The sequence below is a fragment of the Petromyzon marinus genome, chromosome 60 (genome assembly GCF_048934315.1).
Source record: "Petromyzon marinus isolate PM22_M1 ecotype Great Lakes invasive population chromosome 60, UKy_Petmar_22M1.pri1.0, whole genome shotgun sequence".
In the NCBI taxonomy this organism is placed as follows: domain Eukaryota; kingdom Metazoa; phylum Chordata; class Hyperoartia; order Petromyzontiformes; family Petromyzontidae; genus Petromyzon; species Petromyzon marinus.
In genome coordinates this window covers 6,955,793-6,971,805 of record NC_133726.1, presented here as the reverse complement: position 1 = coordinate 6,971,805, position 16,013 = coordinate 6,955,793, and the positions used below count along the sequence as shown (strand labels likewise).

Below are 16,013 nucleotides of genomic sequence, written 5' to 3'. Positions count from 1 at the left end.
AAAAATCAAGACACCTCCTTGAGGTGCGGTATAATGTTCCATTTTTTAGAAAATAGTTTAACCTCGACTTACTTTTGAGGGTTTTAGTCAAAATGGTTAACTAAATCGGTTTTATTTACCTGCACTCAAAAGCTCTCATTGCGTTCGCCACCAGCGGATGTGAAAAGTAAAATGATTAACAGGTGACTGTAAATTATAGTAACGTTACGGTATATTATTCAGGAAAGCCTCGCGGAGTCTCAAAACTTCTTTTTTTTGTCCGGGGCCGACATTGTTGAAGTTTGTTTGGCCCATTCCATTGTAATCGGTCTGAGATAGACGCAACTCTCCGTAGACAACCCATAGTGGGTACAAAGAGTTAACGTCCCAGAGTTCACAATGGTGGGTTCACGGACCAACTGAGAATCCCTTGGCCTCCTTGCAGTCGGTCCAGAAGATTTGGCAATGTCTTCTAGATGCGTGATCCGCAAACCCTTGCCTCCAAAGTCCAGGATTTCGCCATCATTAGCCATGTATTTTTTTTATAAAGCACAATTATCACTCGTCGGTGATATGTATCAAATGTGACCTAATAGATCAAATAACTTAAATATTTAATACATTCATTAACTTCAATTAACTTAAAGTCTCGTTAAGGCCATTACTCATCAAGTGGCACGTAGCAAGCACATATAAATATAACTTTTTTTTTAAATTAAACTCTTCAACGTAGCAATATTTGAAGCACATATCACGAAAAATCGATTTTTGCAAAGTTTTGTAGATACAATGGAAAAGGCTGCATGCCCAGATCTGCCCGCTATGGGCCACGAAAATGACCGCATCTGCTCACTATCACGTCCTGTTGTTCATCAGTTATCACTTTTTGGTGATTATTTTTTGGAATCAATTATCGATTCCAAAGTCATGGAATTGATAATCGAATTTGGTTAAATGTCAGCAAGGATTGAACCGATTGGCAGCACATGAGAACATTTAAATCACACGGCGTGTGACAGCCATAATAAGGCAGCAGTGGCACGGCTTGCCAGTCAGTGCATGGTACATTCAAACAGACAAAAACACACACCTGGACGTACATTTTTATTGTTGGACATTTCAGTAAACTATGCGCTGGAAAAAAAAAATCAATATTTAGCAGGGTTTTTTTTTTGCGCATGCGATTATCGATAACGCTCTAAAAGAAATTAACAACCCTGATCCCAAGGCAATGGCAACAGCTTCTCCATCGCCATGGAGACCGGCGACTTGGATGAGTACTCGCGAGAGGAGGAGATGGCCCAATCCGGCTGCCAGCTTCAGGAGAGTTTCATGGAGTACATCGACCTGGAGGAGGATGAGGAGGAGGATGAGGAGGGGGACGCCGGGGCGCAGGAGGACGCCGCCGACAAGCGCAACGGCAACGACGCGGGCGACGATGCCAAGATGGAGCCAGGGGACGGTGGCGCCGGCGGCGGCGGCGGTGGCGGCGCCGTTGGCGGCGGCGGCGGCGGCGGTGGTGGTGGTGGTGGTGGTGCCGCCGAGACGGGCGACGCGGGCCCGCGCGTGCAGCCCTTCTCCCCCTCGCAGGACCGCGTGGTGCGCGCGGCCAAGTCCCTCGTGTGCCTCTCGGAGTCCGTGAGCCGCATCGGCTCCCCCTCCGTGCACGCCGCCAAGAGTGACGGTGAGGACGCGCGTGCGTCGGTGGCGCTCGCCGTTGTCGATGACAACGATTGTTCCTTTTGTATTTGTGTACGTTGAACTTATTTCACACCGTACATAGCCGGCTTTGCTAATCGGAGGTGCAGGGGAAGGACAACAATCTAAACACAAAAAAAACATTTCTAAATTAATGAGTTTCACATCAAAAGCCTCCGCCACCTTGCATGAGATGCAGCGGCATTTGCATACTAGGTAAATAGCATTTGGAGTGCCGCAATGAAGAGCTGTTATCTCACTCCCCTGGCATACAAGAGGCTGTGGGTTTGGTCCCGACCCTGACTCCTGTTGTGTATTTGGAGTTTGCTTGTATCTATCTATCTCTCTCTCTCCCTGTGGTTGCGTGCATTTTTTACAGCTCCTCCAGTTTTTCCCTTCACATTTAGAAACATGCGTTTTGGTTAATTGGCTGCTATACATTTTCACAAGATCATCCACTTTTGTTGAGCTATCATATGTGGCCAGGTCGCTTCTGAAAAGGCTATGAAGCTCAGTGGGCTTTACCTAGTAAAATAAAAAATATATATTTAAGTATTAAAAAATCCTAATTGTACTGCATTGTGACGGTATAATGCTTGAGTGCCTCACAGTGAATGCCCAAATTGTGTGCGGCTGTCTTGCAGGTGTTGCCGTGTCCGGAAGTACGCCGCACCAGCCCGTGTCGCCTATTACCTCGTTCACTCAAGGATTCCTCCCCATTGGAACACAGAGCCCAGGACAGCACCAGGTACCAGAACGCCAGCAAAGCTTAGGCTAATTCTGGAGTGTACACGTAAGGATTGAATGTCCTTGGGAAAATTTTCTGGGTGGTGGATTAACCGTGCTTGTGAACAATAATACTGTTGATCATCGATTATCCGGCGCGCGATTATCCGGCTTCCAACATTATCCGGCGATCCCGGGCCGATCCTGCGAAGCCGGAAAAAACGCTCCCAAGGCCTGTACCAGTCAGGCGATTGTGATAATTTTTTTTTACCTATGCTTCATTTTAGTGTCAAATATTACATACAATACATTATACTCGATATAACAACTTAATTAAAATACTGCACGTATATACATGTTTCATCACGAATAACTACAGTGATAAAAAATGTAATATACAGTGCAATCCGGCGAAAAGTGCGTGTTAAGGCTGCATCAGTCAGGCGATTGTCAAACGATATTGAAACAAGAGCGTAGTACGTACATCACCCCATGCAGTTTTCGAGATTGGAGTGGTAAGTACGGTACAGTAAAAGCAATAACATTTTAGAGTAGGATATTTATTCTTGTCTATTTATATGTTTATTCATGCCAATTTTATATAGTAAACGGATTTAAAAAAAACATGTAACACCTCAAAAGATAATGTTATGCAAGAATGTGCAAAAATAAGCTTTTAAATAATGATGTGATTATCCGGCGAGTTTGAAAAATCCGGCGCCCCCATTCCGCTGAAGCCGCCGGATAATCGATGATCTACTGTAATATCTTTCCGCAGTTCAGTCACTCATTACCCACGTGACTGCAAATATGTCGGCAAGTAAACCGATCACTTTAAGAAGCAAATAAAAACAGATTATGCGGTCTCTATCTGGACCCCTGCTCTGCATAGATAAACAATACGTTTTTACAGTCCAATCTACATACGGTTTTTCATTAACTTCCCACACCCCAACAAGTACCCCAGACAATCGAGAGCTGGCCTCCTATGTTAATGTTTAAAATGAGTTCCACATTTTGGAAAAATCAACAGTGCTGTGGGCGTATTCCCTCCCCACCACTTTCCACTATAGGAATGTGGAATCTCCGCTCACAGCTGTAGACAGGAGATGGAGGCTGACGCAAGCTGACAGGAGGAGGATGAGACCACTTTGAATTATCCCCCCATCTCATTTTCTCTAGAGTATATATGACGGTGGCGCTAACGCCGACGTCACGTGATGATGTTTTCATTCAAAACACGCGCAGCTAGTGGCGCGCCACCTTGTGGTGGAGAGCAACAACAACACAACTACATCTTAAGTCACTTTAGTTTGACTTGTTTACATAGCTGTCAACCCATACGGTTTACCCGTATTCGTGTGCAAGGAAATTGGGTTTTCAGGTCCATATGACGTACAGCCATTTAAATACAGGAAAAAAACAATTTTGGTCTATTTGTGTTTCTTGCTTGTGATGGGACTGAGATTTATAAGGTCACCAAAAAGGTCTGAATTGGTCTATGTGGAATCTCCGCTCACAGGGGTTTACAGATACGTATTTACCCATGTGAGAGCACACTTTTGAAATTAAGCTTGCTTTGTTGCATGTCAATCGAACCCAGATGTAAAATTTATTGTGGCCTGGCAGGACCCACGGCTTTTATTGACAGGTGTTTCTTCTGGGTGACCACCAGATAATGCACAGAGTGAATACATTCAGGCTGGTCACCTGCCCTACTGTACTTTTAAGGAGTGGACAGGGCTGGACTGACCTCACTTTGGCCCATGAAAGAGACTCGTGTGCAGTGGCTATTCTTTGAACATATATATTATTTTTTTTAATTGTGGAGAGCACGTGCAGAAACTGTGTTCTTCCGACCGATTGCCAATGTGGTCTCTGCTGATTATTTAGGGAGCATGCAGAGACCACATTTCCAAAGGGAGGGATTAAAGATCCCTCCCTTAACTCCATCCTTTCCCTACTCAAAGTCTAGTCCTTCCAGGAGGAAGTCTAGTCCTTCCAGGAGGAAGGACTAGACTTTGATTGACCAACTGCTCTGACTAGACATGTTTTTGAACTGTCTCGAGTGATGTATATAACCTGTAAGGTACATATTTATGGACACGTATATCTCTCTGGTCTGTCCTTGAAGTGACGTTGGTTGAGCGGTACAGCAGGGAGGGGATGGTTTGTAGGCTAGAGAATGTGCTCCACACAGCCTCGTGGTTACCCAGAGAATATATCCATTGGTGATTACTGGGAACTGCCAAGGTCTACGAAATTCCAGCCAATATGATTCACAATTGATTGTTGGGTTAGGCCACGTAATTGTCTGCAAAAATCGTATCTAATTGCTAAATTTTATGATAATTCTTCATTTCACCGGTGAGTTGAAACAATAATAATTGGCGAAATAGGCACGTGTACACGTGACGGCTAATTTTATTTTAGCTATATCATCTAGTGGGAGGGTCTTAACGACACAAAATAGGCCAGATCATTGCATGGCATCACCAAAAAATCGATTATAAATCATTTTAGTAATGCATTGAATTAATAAAATTATATTTTTCAGGGGGTTTCTTCTGCAGTTATTGGTGACCAGGTTGTGAACTACTCCCAATGTTCGGGAATGCAGTTTCATCGCGAGCGGTGGAACTATAGAGCTGAACTCGGGGTCTTAAAGGTGCCAGTGCAGTGCTCGGACACGATATTTCCCCCTCTCTTTTAGACCACTCGGCCTCCTCTAACTTAGATTTTTGGCTCCCAATGTCAGGTGGAGCCAATGTACAGTTTGGTTTCACCTATTTTCGGAATTCTGCAATAGGTGTGCACACGCTGTGATTTATTTGCTTATTTACGGGCCCGGTATTGTACTTTTTGTACTCTCTTAAATGTTTACTTTTGTTGATATATATTTTAGGGAAAAGCGGAAACATTACCTAGTCTAAAAAGATAAGCGGTTTTTTTTGTATTGTGCAGTTGTACGGCAAACACCAGACATTTTGCCATTCGTGAGTTAAAAATTGTTTAGGTGCAGATTACACTTGTGGAGGAAGTGGCAATACAGCAGCAGAAGAACAAAAAAACTTTTACTCAAACCAGACGTTTTTCCTTGTTGGTAAATCTGTAGACAAGCGGCAAACAAGGGGTTACTGTCTCAGAACAGTATTGAGACACGCTAAGGAACTTTAGCTTCCTGCTGTTGAGAAAGATAACTTGTTTATTTTTATTCCCAAGGGGGTCACAACTTTATATTTGTGTTTGTTCTCATTTCACTTCATTATTTTGCAATCTCGGTGACAAAGCAAATGCCATTAAACCGGGCACAGTGACTGAATCTGGCCACTCATTTTAGACTGAGTCCACCGAGTGGAGGCACTCCACCAAATGCCCGTGGCCAAACGCCTTGGAGGGCAAGGGTTGGTAGATGATGGAGAGATTTCTACAACTCTCAAATCCACCGGGCTGTAAGGTGGCAGGAGACGTGAGTGTAGAAAATGGGATGTGACCCCATCATTTGCATGGACTCTTTAGTATTATCCTCAATTCTGCATGAGGGCCTACCCACACTGTGCGGGTTATGGGAGTTATCACCATACTTCACCATGCTGGTCATTCCGGGTTGATAAATGCAACGTAGCCCCATGGTAGACGATAACAACTGTTGTGCATAGCAGTGGCCTATCCAAGCACTATCTGGGCTCAACCCTGCGTAGCTTGCGAGATCTGAGCAGACTTGGGCACATTGCGGGTGATTTGGTCAAAAGCCGAATCCCATAACTTACGTGGTTGGTTTTCCCCTGGCTACTTTGCTTTCTTTCCTTGTAACAAGATACATCTTAAATAGACCAAACATCATAATGCAGGATCTTCCCAATTAAAATCCTTGAGAGTCATTGAGAGCACATTGGATTGCTTTTACAAAAGCTGAACTTGAATCATGAAAAGCAGCATGGAAATGTGCCTAAAGAAGAAAGGAGTTGATAAGTGTGCACTACCTACTGTGACCCATGGATCATAAATTTAATTATAGAAAGGCAAAGAAAGTGCAGAAGTTGCATGAAATATATTGAGAGACAGAAAGAGCAACACCTGGATTGGAGAATGTACGCGGGTTATAGACATAATTAGAAAAGTGAATTTGGCTTGGGCAGGACGCATCGCCAGACTAGATGGTCGAGACTAATGATGGCATGGCAGGCAAAGGATGGAAGATGCCTTAGGAAGACTCCCACCGTGGAGATGGAGTCGTGAAATCAGTTAATGTGCAGGAGCTAGTATAATTTATCTTTGTTCACCTGTGTTAATGCCCATTCGGCTAAAAATCTTTTTCAAGGGTGACCTTGGGAGGGAGGGAAGAGGAGACTTGCGGAGGCCTTCATCCAGCAGTGAATTTACCATGACTGGTGATGTAATGGTAGCATATGTTACAGTGGATAGAGCAATATAAAGTCATTAGTACAAATCCTGGTTGGAGGTCGACTAAGTATATGATCCCTGCACGGTTGATACAATCTTCTTCTTTCGTATGGCTAATGTAGAGCAATAACTACAAATTATTGTTACAATGATTACTATAAGATAATTCAGCAGTTATCGTTTTTTTGTAATCAATTACCCCCAGCATAGGAATGTATAATTTCTGACACTAGCTAAGGAATGTGGACAGCAGATGAGCATTGTGTGAAAAACCACTTTGACCAAAGGGTGCATTGTTATATAACACGCATGACACGGATTTTTTAAGTGAAAAAAGCACTGTACTCTTGGCTGATCATAATGACATCCTTGATAATAAAAAATACCACGCCTTGAGATCCAGTCACTTGTAGATGCTATATCAATCAAAATTGTGGTGTGCACTTGTAGATGCTATATCAATCAAAATTGTGTTGTAATTGTCTTGAATGAAAGTTTGACTTGTTTCAACAGCCATACCTGCTGAATGTTGGCTTGGGTGGAATGCCCTATCTGTCACCTGGAAGAAAGAGAGTGGTAAGGATACATTGTGCAGCTTGCCACAATCTCTACATCACTGCACCTGCACGTTATTTGTATGTCATGGGCTAGGAACATTTATAAACGTGTGTTTAGATTATTTAGCTGCTATACATTTTCACATGATAAGCCACTTCATTGGGTTATCACTTGTGGCCAGATCGCTTCTGAAAAAGAGCTATATTGCTCGGTTGGCCTTACCTCTTAAAGTAAAAATAGTTATTTAACATTAGTGGGGGTGTAATAAGCCTTTTGAATCCCTTTGGCGAGCAATCGCACATTAGCGCACACGTTAGCATTTTCCAAATTTTTATGCAAAATATACTCGTGGCTGACCTTTGCAGGTGACGGCTGAGCATTCGAAATGTAGAAACACAGTGCTGTGGGCAGCTTTACATATTCTCCTCTTGTACCCGATGTGTGCAGCCGAGCTAATTTCAGTGATGGATAAATATCATGTGTGGGCCGTTCCGAATCAATGGTGCTCTTATGAAACGAGGACTCAGGCCGCATTTGGCCCACGATTCCCCATAGATTCCACCCACCCTCCCCTCCTGACCGTACGTGTTCATCTGGTGCACTGATTGGATCGTATGCAGGCCATTTCACGCAACAAGTGACACAGAGGGCTTCGGGCTGAGCCTGATACCCATTGTTCTGCAATGGCATTAGAGTGCACGGTTTAAGTCGCCCTGTCAAAATACATTTTCATCCCCGTTACAGGGTTCCGAAGGTGAGGCAGTTAAGCTGAGCTCGCTAAGCCCGCAACGGCTTTCTAATGGGATTAGCATCGCACAGCGGGTCGGTCCTATCTGCTCTAGCCCATGCATGGCGGGGGATTACAGGCATAATGACATCAAACATAAATCTTCCGTTATAGCGGTAGTTGTGTTCTTTATCGGCGCAGCTTAGGTTTTTTTATGCACTTGTATTTAATGTAAAATTGAGGTGTCCGCTGAACGCCGTGGATGGCAGTGACTATGGAGAACGATTGTAATGCATCGGCTTGCATGTTGGTTTGGTGGACCTCACAGAGATGGAACCATCATTTGAATGAGATTGCCTCTTGCAGGGTCAAGATGGGGCGTGGGGGGTCTCTGTAAGAGGTAGTATAATAAGTAGGTTGCTGACCTATCTCCTTGGTCCTTGAACATAATACCCTCATGTGGGTTTTCTCCGATTTTCCCTCTCACCTAAATATGTCTAACAAAAGATACACATCGGCCAAACATGCCTTTGCAGGATCCTCCCAAAAGATTTTTTTTTGTTTAACTTTTTGATGCTTTTTTTATCAAGGCCAAGAAACAATGTATTTATTCTGCTCAAGTCTAATCTCTAGACTATCCTATTCTGCTATGTCTATGACTGGCTGTCTCTCTTTGACTTGTCAAAGACAGAAAATATCCTCTTCTCCTTTTCTTATGACTGGCTGTCTCTTTCTACAACCTGTCATCATTGCCACATTTTCCACATTGCCATTTCTTTTGGCACCTCACACCTTGCTCTCTGAAAATAACTTCGAAAACATGTTCCTTCTTTTGCAAGCCCTCGTGATGCATGTCCTCCTTCTGGTGGAGCGTCTAGACCACTGGCGTGGCGTAGCGTGGTTGGCATGGGCCCTGGTACGAGGTGGGGGGTGGGGGGGTGGCACTCAAATTTCCTCCTCCTATGTAGCCTGGTTCCCTGGCTCTTCCGGCTGGTGGGCCCTGCTGTAGTCGTACCGTCTACTCGCTCGATAGCTACACCACTGATTTATTTAGACTGTTCATAATGTGTACCGGTTTCATGCCTAAAATATCCAGCACTTTTGGAGGCAATGGGGTTGGTAGGTGGTCGGGAGATGGCAGTGCAAGCAAACCGGTTCCTGACCTGGCTGTGCCAACTCTTCTTGTATGCGTGGGTTGCCTCTGGGTACCCTCGTGTAGCCCCGTTCTGAAAACACCCATCAAAATGAAATTGGCCAAACCTGTGAATAACCCAACCATTAATGGATTATCCGTTGTAATTTACATGCGTACATTAACCACCCCCCTCTGGTCTTCACACCTGATTGGATCACAAGTGATAACATCTCATTTATCCCTCTAATTAAGACTGAAACAAGAGGATTTCTCCACAACTCTGGCAGTCGCCTGATGCTAGTTGTTATTACTGGCGAAACATCGTACTCGAATTGTAAATGTTGTGAGTTTGCTCTCCAACACACCGGTGTGCTATACTAGTCAAGAATTGCCATGTTTTGTTTACGTGACAAACCTTACTAATTGGCTGTGTCGGGTTGTGGTCGGTTTAACGACAGACACATTTATATTTACGCGATCTAACCAAAAAAACGCTTTTGGCCAAACCTCCCAATGCAATATTTGCCTGAAAGAGGTTCTTAATACTTACTGCGGCTTTCAGATATCAATAAATGCCTGAACCATGTGGATGAAAACTTTGCCAGTCACAGAGAGCACTGGGAAAACACCATGGTGGTTGTGATGGAAATATTCATCAACAAAGTGTCTTTGTGTGTTTTTTTTAATTTTCTTCACTGAGTTGAATGAAAATTATCAAGCGCGATAATGATTGGCTATCGACATTAGACTGAATTATCACTCAAAGTCTAAAAAATGCAGATGCAGACCTAAGATAAATTTGTAATGTTAGTAGAGACTGCAGTAGACTGAGGAAGGCCAAATATGTTTATTGGCTAGACTTGTGTAGAGAAAGAAATACTGAGTTGCTGACTTGAGAATATTGTGTTGGGGTGAAATTGTTTTCCCCTCACACCCAACATTTAATAACTATGAGTGGACTATAGTTTTGATTGGTTTCGTCCACTGGATTGAGAGATGATGACATGAAATCCATGGAAGTGACTAGACTAACAGAAAACGCTGAACAAATGTACGCTTTATCATACACTTTTGTGGAAGGCCACGTAATTATCTGCTCAAATTTCAGTCAAAAGTCCCTCCACCGCCTGACATAACAGCCGAACAAATTTCACTGTCTCGTGCACAAGCAGTTCACGCTGCAATTATAATCATAACATTAGTCTTTAATTTATAAAGTTCCTTCATGGCATGTCACCTCAAAATGCTGTGTATAGAAACACAAGTAAAAGTAAACAATAAACATGTAAACAACTACAATCATTGTTTCAGCTAACTGCTACATTGGAGTACAATTCTCGCACCCAAATTTAAATGGGAGCCATTATTTTATATTACCTACTTTACAAAAAAAATTGACAGGTAAGGCCCACTGGACTCCATAGCTCTTTTTCCGAAGCGACATGACCACAAGTGGCTTATGTGGAAATTTATAGCAGCCAAATAATCTAAACGCACGTTTCTACATGTGGAGGGAAAAACCAGAGGACCTGGAGAAAAATCCACGTAACCACGGAGGGAGAACACACAAACTCCAAATATACAGGCTTCGGGGTTGGGATAGAACCAACGACCTGTATGCCAGGCGAGGTAGTTAACATCTCGTCACCACGGCGCCCCTTTTTATCCAGATGCAGGACCGCACGCAGTTCAGCCCCCGAGACCTGGTGATGCTGAAACGCTACTGGGATAATGGTATGACCAGCCTGGGCACTGTGTGCCGTGAGAAGATCGAGTCTGTGGCCAACGAACTCAACATAGACTTTGAGATCGTCAAGGTGAGACCGCTGGAGCTTTACCTAACGGTGCATCGGACAATTAAAATGGAGTGCAGTTTTGAATCGCGTGCCATCCCCCACGTTATTATGTTTTCATACAAAGTCTATCCATGTGAAGTCCGCCGTTTTCAGCGCTCGGGAGGCGGAGCGGTTTCGCAGTGATTTAAAACGCCATCTCTTATCAACCTGTTGACCTGAGTTTAATCCTGGGCCATGGCTCAACCAGTGGCAAGTGATATATCTGAACTTAGTCCTGGCTCCCCCACTTTCACTAACCCGCACTGACCGGCATGGTGAAGTATGGTCAAACAATCCCCCATGACCGATTACACCGTGGGGTGGCCTTTGTCCAGCAGTGGAATGACAAACTTCTGTAAAAAAAAATTTGTCGAGTTGTACACGTACTAATGAATGAATCGTTAATGAATTAATCATTGCCTACGGTGAACACTTCCCGTAGGCCCCCAGTTTCGTCACATCTCGGAAAATATTTTTTGTTGATTTCATTAAATTCGTTTGTCTCGTAAATCCCTCGAGATTGAACGTATCTTTGGCAATGGTGTCAATTGCCACATAGCAAGCACGTATTTACACGCGTAAGATACCAACATTTTAATGCTAAGCAGGTTGCAGCCTTGTGTTAGTGCTTGGGTGCGTGACCACCATGCACAAACAGGCTGCTATGGGGCTATGTATTCGTTGGCAGAGAGCAGTACAACACAATCACACCGTACTTATATGCTCACACAACCAATGCGGTGATCAAGCATGGTCAAATAACCCCCATGACGCACGGCGTGGGAGGCCCTCATCCAGCAGTGGATTGGCACAGGGGCTGTACTTGTACTCGTGCAATGCATCAATCACCCCAATGCGGGATCCTTATTTGAAAGTAGTGGTGTCGCTCAGTCGGCAATCTCCTCCTGTGCGCGTAACATTGCCATTATTGAGTCAACTAATTCCCTGTTTACAGAACTGGATAGGAAACCAGCGGCGAAGGTGCAGGCAGCAAGGCATGGAGCCACCTCAGCCCCGCGGCGGCCCTCCTGACTTCCCCAGGGACCCCAAGGAGAACCAGGGGTCCCATCACCACCTCACTGAGATCGCCTCGCAGTACCTGGGCCGAGGGATGCAGGACATCTCCTTGGATGGCCACGGCCAGCAGGACTGCGATATCGCGCAGAGCCCCGGGAGCCACGATGGCAGCTGCTACGACATTGACAGCAACGGGATTGCGAGCGGCCTGCGGGGTCACGACGACGGCGAGAACGACGAGGACGGCTGCCTGATCGGCGAACTGGAAGACGCCGACTCGGCGGACAGCATGGACGCGCAGCACCTGGAGCACACACAGGGCGAGATGATGTACGATGCCGGGCCCAAGGACGGAAGCCGCCGCCGCCGCCGCCGCGGCCGCCACCTCGACAACGAGAGCTGCGGCTCGTCCGAGGACAAGGAGGCGTCGTCGCCGGGAGGGCGCGCCTCCGCCGATGGAAACCACCTCCCCGGCGACGCGTACGAAATTCCCGGGGAGGAGCAGAACAGCGACGGGTACCAGGATCAGGAGGGCGCCGCGTCCCCGGAGCAGGCGGGCGACAGCGACGACGCGCGGAGTCGATGCCAAGAGGAGGACGATTACTCCTCGCAGAAGACGTCGATGATCGAGGAGCTGCAGGGTGAGGTGCAGAGACAGAGGGAGGAGAACTTGTTCCTCCGAAGGCTTCTGGCGGACGTGGCGTCGCACGTCCAGGATGAAGACTGGCAGGGGCTACAGGTAATGACTGCCAGGTGTCTATCTACTGCTGTATGGTCGCTATCGGGGGCACAGTTTGAGCTAAACAAGCACACTGAGCGAGTTCAAAGGCAATAAAATGGAGAATTGGAAAAAATCTGAGAAATATGTATCAGATTAGGTGCCTTCTTTCTTGCGTTATAATTTTACTTCAGAGCTCTGCCATGTAGTTGTAGGCAAGGTATTCATAATGTTGGAAAAACATCCAAATTAAAATAAATCTGTATTGATAAAATAGTGTTCCATGACAGTAAAATGAAGCTTATTGAGAGATCATTTTGATATTGAAATATGTTAACTTACATTTTCTTCTGCAGGTTACTAAAATCGATAGTATTTACTTGCAAATTAACACACATTCGTAAACCTTGCGATACACATTAAGTACGTAAAGTGCTGAGTCGTGACGCATTGTTTACACAAAACTTCAGTGTGTGCAGTATTCATAACGTAGAGAAAATGCTGCTTCTGGTCGTGTTTCCCTGTCCGAATAGCACAGTTGGCGACGTTCAGCATACAGTACACATACACACGTACGTGTTTACATTGCACGCAAGCTGTGCCGGACGACACTCGGTTCTTGACTACAGCTCTGTTCCCTACAGAACCTGGTCGCGTCGCTGCCCGAGCACACGACATTCACCGAGGGAGAGGAGAATTCTGGCAGTGAGCACCCGCCAACTGGAAAAGCAGCTTGCGAGGTACCCGTTTCACTTGGTGACGCTGCGTTGGCAGCGGTGCACGGGCATGCAAAGGACTCGACGCATGCGTCAATAATAACGACGGTGTATGGTCTCAAAAGGAAAAATGTGCAATGTGCGACATTGCTGGAAATGGCCCTGGATAGTGAGGTCAGAGAGGACTGGGTCGGAGTTGGGGAGATTGCACTTCACCAAGAATGAAATGTAGAATATGTTTGCTGGTGACAAGTTTATTTAATTGATATATGTTAATGCCTAATAGTTCTCTACATGGGTGGAGCAGTCAATGGGTGAAGTTCATTACAACGGTAATCATCGAAACTTAAACTAAACTATTTTTAGTCTAGCAGGTAAGGCTCACTGAGCTATATAGCTCCTTTTTTTAGAAGCGACCAGGCTATCATAAATGATAGCTCAACGAAGTGGATTATCATAATCTGGAAATTTAGAACAGCCAAATACTCTAAACGCGTGTTTCTAAATGTGGAGGGAAAAACCGGAGGACTCGGGATTTAACCCATGACCTGTGTACCAGGCGAGGTAGTTAACATCTCGCCAATGTGGTGCCCCAATAATGCTAGTAGCAATAGAAGAGTGATAGGAAGTGAGCGAGTGACTGGTGTGAATTGGCGAGTGGTGGATCATCAATCCCCCTCACTGCTGCTTTACTCTAAATTCTGTCACGTGCGGTGAGGTAGCAGGTTAGGTCCTCCATCCCAGACATGACAGCAGGATTATTTCAACTTCAATGAAATCTGTGCTTTTTAGCAAAGTAATGTATGTATGTTGAACTTCTTTTGCACCGTATATAGCCAATCGCGCTAATCGGAGGTAATAATTGTTTGGCGTTAGAGGCATTGGCATAGGAAAAAAGACAAAGTTTCTCCGATGCCTCCTAAGCCAGATTAATAACAAAGCTATTGCATGACAGCTCACCATAGGGACATAATGAGTTTTGTATGTATGTTGAACTTCTTTTTCACCGTACATAGCCAACCCATGCTAATTGGAGGTGCGGGGAAGTACAACACACCAAGCTAGTTTTACTATATTTACCAAAATGTGGTTTAAGTAAAAAGTACTTATTTTGTTTATTTTTGCATGAAAATAAAAAAATATAACTATACAATTCCCATATTCATGGTTCTTTCGGTAAAGTAAATAATAAATAAATAATATTGACAATCAATTTATCACGACGTTTCGACTGCAACACAAGCAATCATCATCAGGTGTGAAAACCACAGCAAGAAAATTTTTATTGTTGTAGATTTTTATTATTTTATTGTTTCCCTTCTACGTGACTTTACCGAAAGAACCAAGAATATGAATCCCTGCAGTCACGAAAGCTTTACATCAAAATATACAATTCCCCTTTAATGGGAGACGCAACCCAAACAAAAAAACTGTAGGTCTCTTATCTTGGCCCTCTAATGTGTTTGCGGTGTATTCGTGTGTTGTTCCATGCCATCTTTACTTTGTTCCACATACTGTGTGAACTTTCAGCTTCTTCAGTTCCCAGATATGAAATACAACCACACAGACCGACACAGTAACGCTTATCTTGATCGTTTAAATGTTCCCCCAGTGTGTTTGGGAACCTCGGTGCGGTCATCAGGACATTGTGCGTTACATTTTTAAAAGAACAACCATTTTCCACCCCCGGTCGGGCTTGCAGCGTTTTTTTTATTAGACTCGCCCAGGGTTGAGGTATAGAGTTGCCGCCGCTAAATGGCGATATTCTGATCCATTGTATGATAATAAAAAAACACCGGTCATGTCGCCCTCTACGCAAACTTACTGTCGCATTATTTCTCATTTTTTTTTTATCTCCCGTGACCTGACAATATGAATGAAATAAACAACTCAATGTGTTCTTCTTTGGTTCTTTCGGTAAAGTCACGTAGAATGAGAATAAAATAATAAATTGATAAAATAAAATAACACAATAAAATTCTCACGACGTTTCGGCCACAACACAAGCGGCCTTCATTGTGTTGTGGCCGAAACGTCGTGAGAATTTTATTGTGTTATTTTATTTCATCAATTTATTATTTTATTCTCATTCTACGTGACTTTGCCGAAAGAACCAAAGAAGATTAATCCTTGCAGTCACGAAAGCTTTAAATCGAAATTTAACTCAATATGTTACCTAGGCTGGGGCATCCTGCGGTGTCCAACATGAGTTTGAAGCTTCGTTGATTTTTGGGTTAGGCCACGTCGTGATCTGTCATCTGGCCGAATTTGTGTTGTTAAGACCCTTCACCACCCGACATAGCCAAACTAATTACATTCTCTAATGTACCAGCGTTTAGTGCGCCAATTATTTTTGTTTTAGCTCACTCGCCGGTAGAGTTAAAGTACAATTGTCATGTCAAATTTAGCAATTGAACAAGACGTATTGCTTCCAACTGCTGCATCCATCTTCAGGAAAATCCAGGAAGTCAGAATGACAAAATTACACAAAGTTAGAATG

General features: G+C 44.3%; 1 protein-coding gene across 3 annotated transcripts in view; it reads left to right on the top strand.

Moving 5' to 3' along the window:
- The window catches only part of HDX (highly divergent homeobox), a 44,901-nt gene that overhangs the window by 18,575 nt on the left and 10,313 nt on the right, over positions 1-16,013 (top strand). For all 3 annotated transcript variants that reach the window (XM_032976789.2, XM_032976790.2, XM_032976791.2), the window contains exons 7-12: positions 1,208-1,663; positions 2,322-2,425; positions 7,321-7,383; positions 10,898-11,044; positions 12,018-12,818; positions 13,442-13,537. In XM_032976789.2, coding sequence (XP_032832680.2) covers positions 1,208-1,663; positions 2,322-2,425; positions 7,321-7,383; positions 10,898-11,044; positions 12,018-12,818; positions 13,442-13,537 — 1,667 coding nt within the window. The remainder of the gene's footprint in view (positions 1-1,207; positions 1,664-2,321; positions 2,426-7,320; positions 7,384-10,897; positions 11,045-12,017; positions 12,819-13,441; positions 13,538-16,013) is intronic.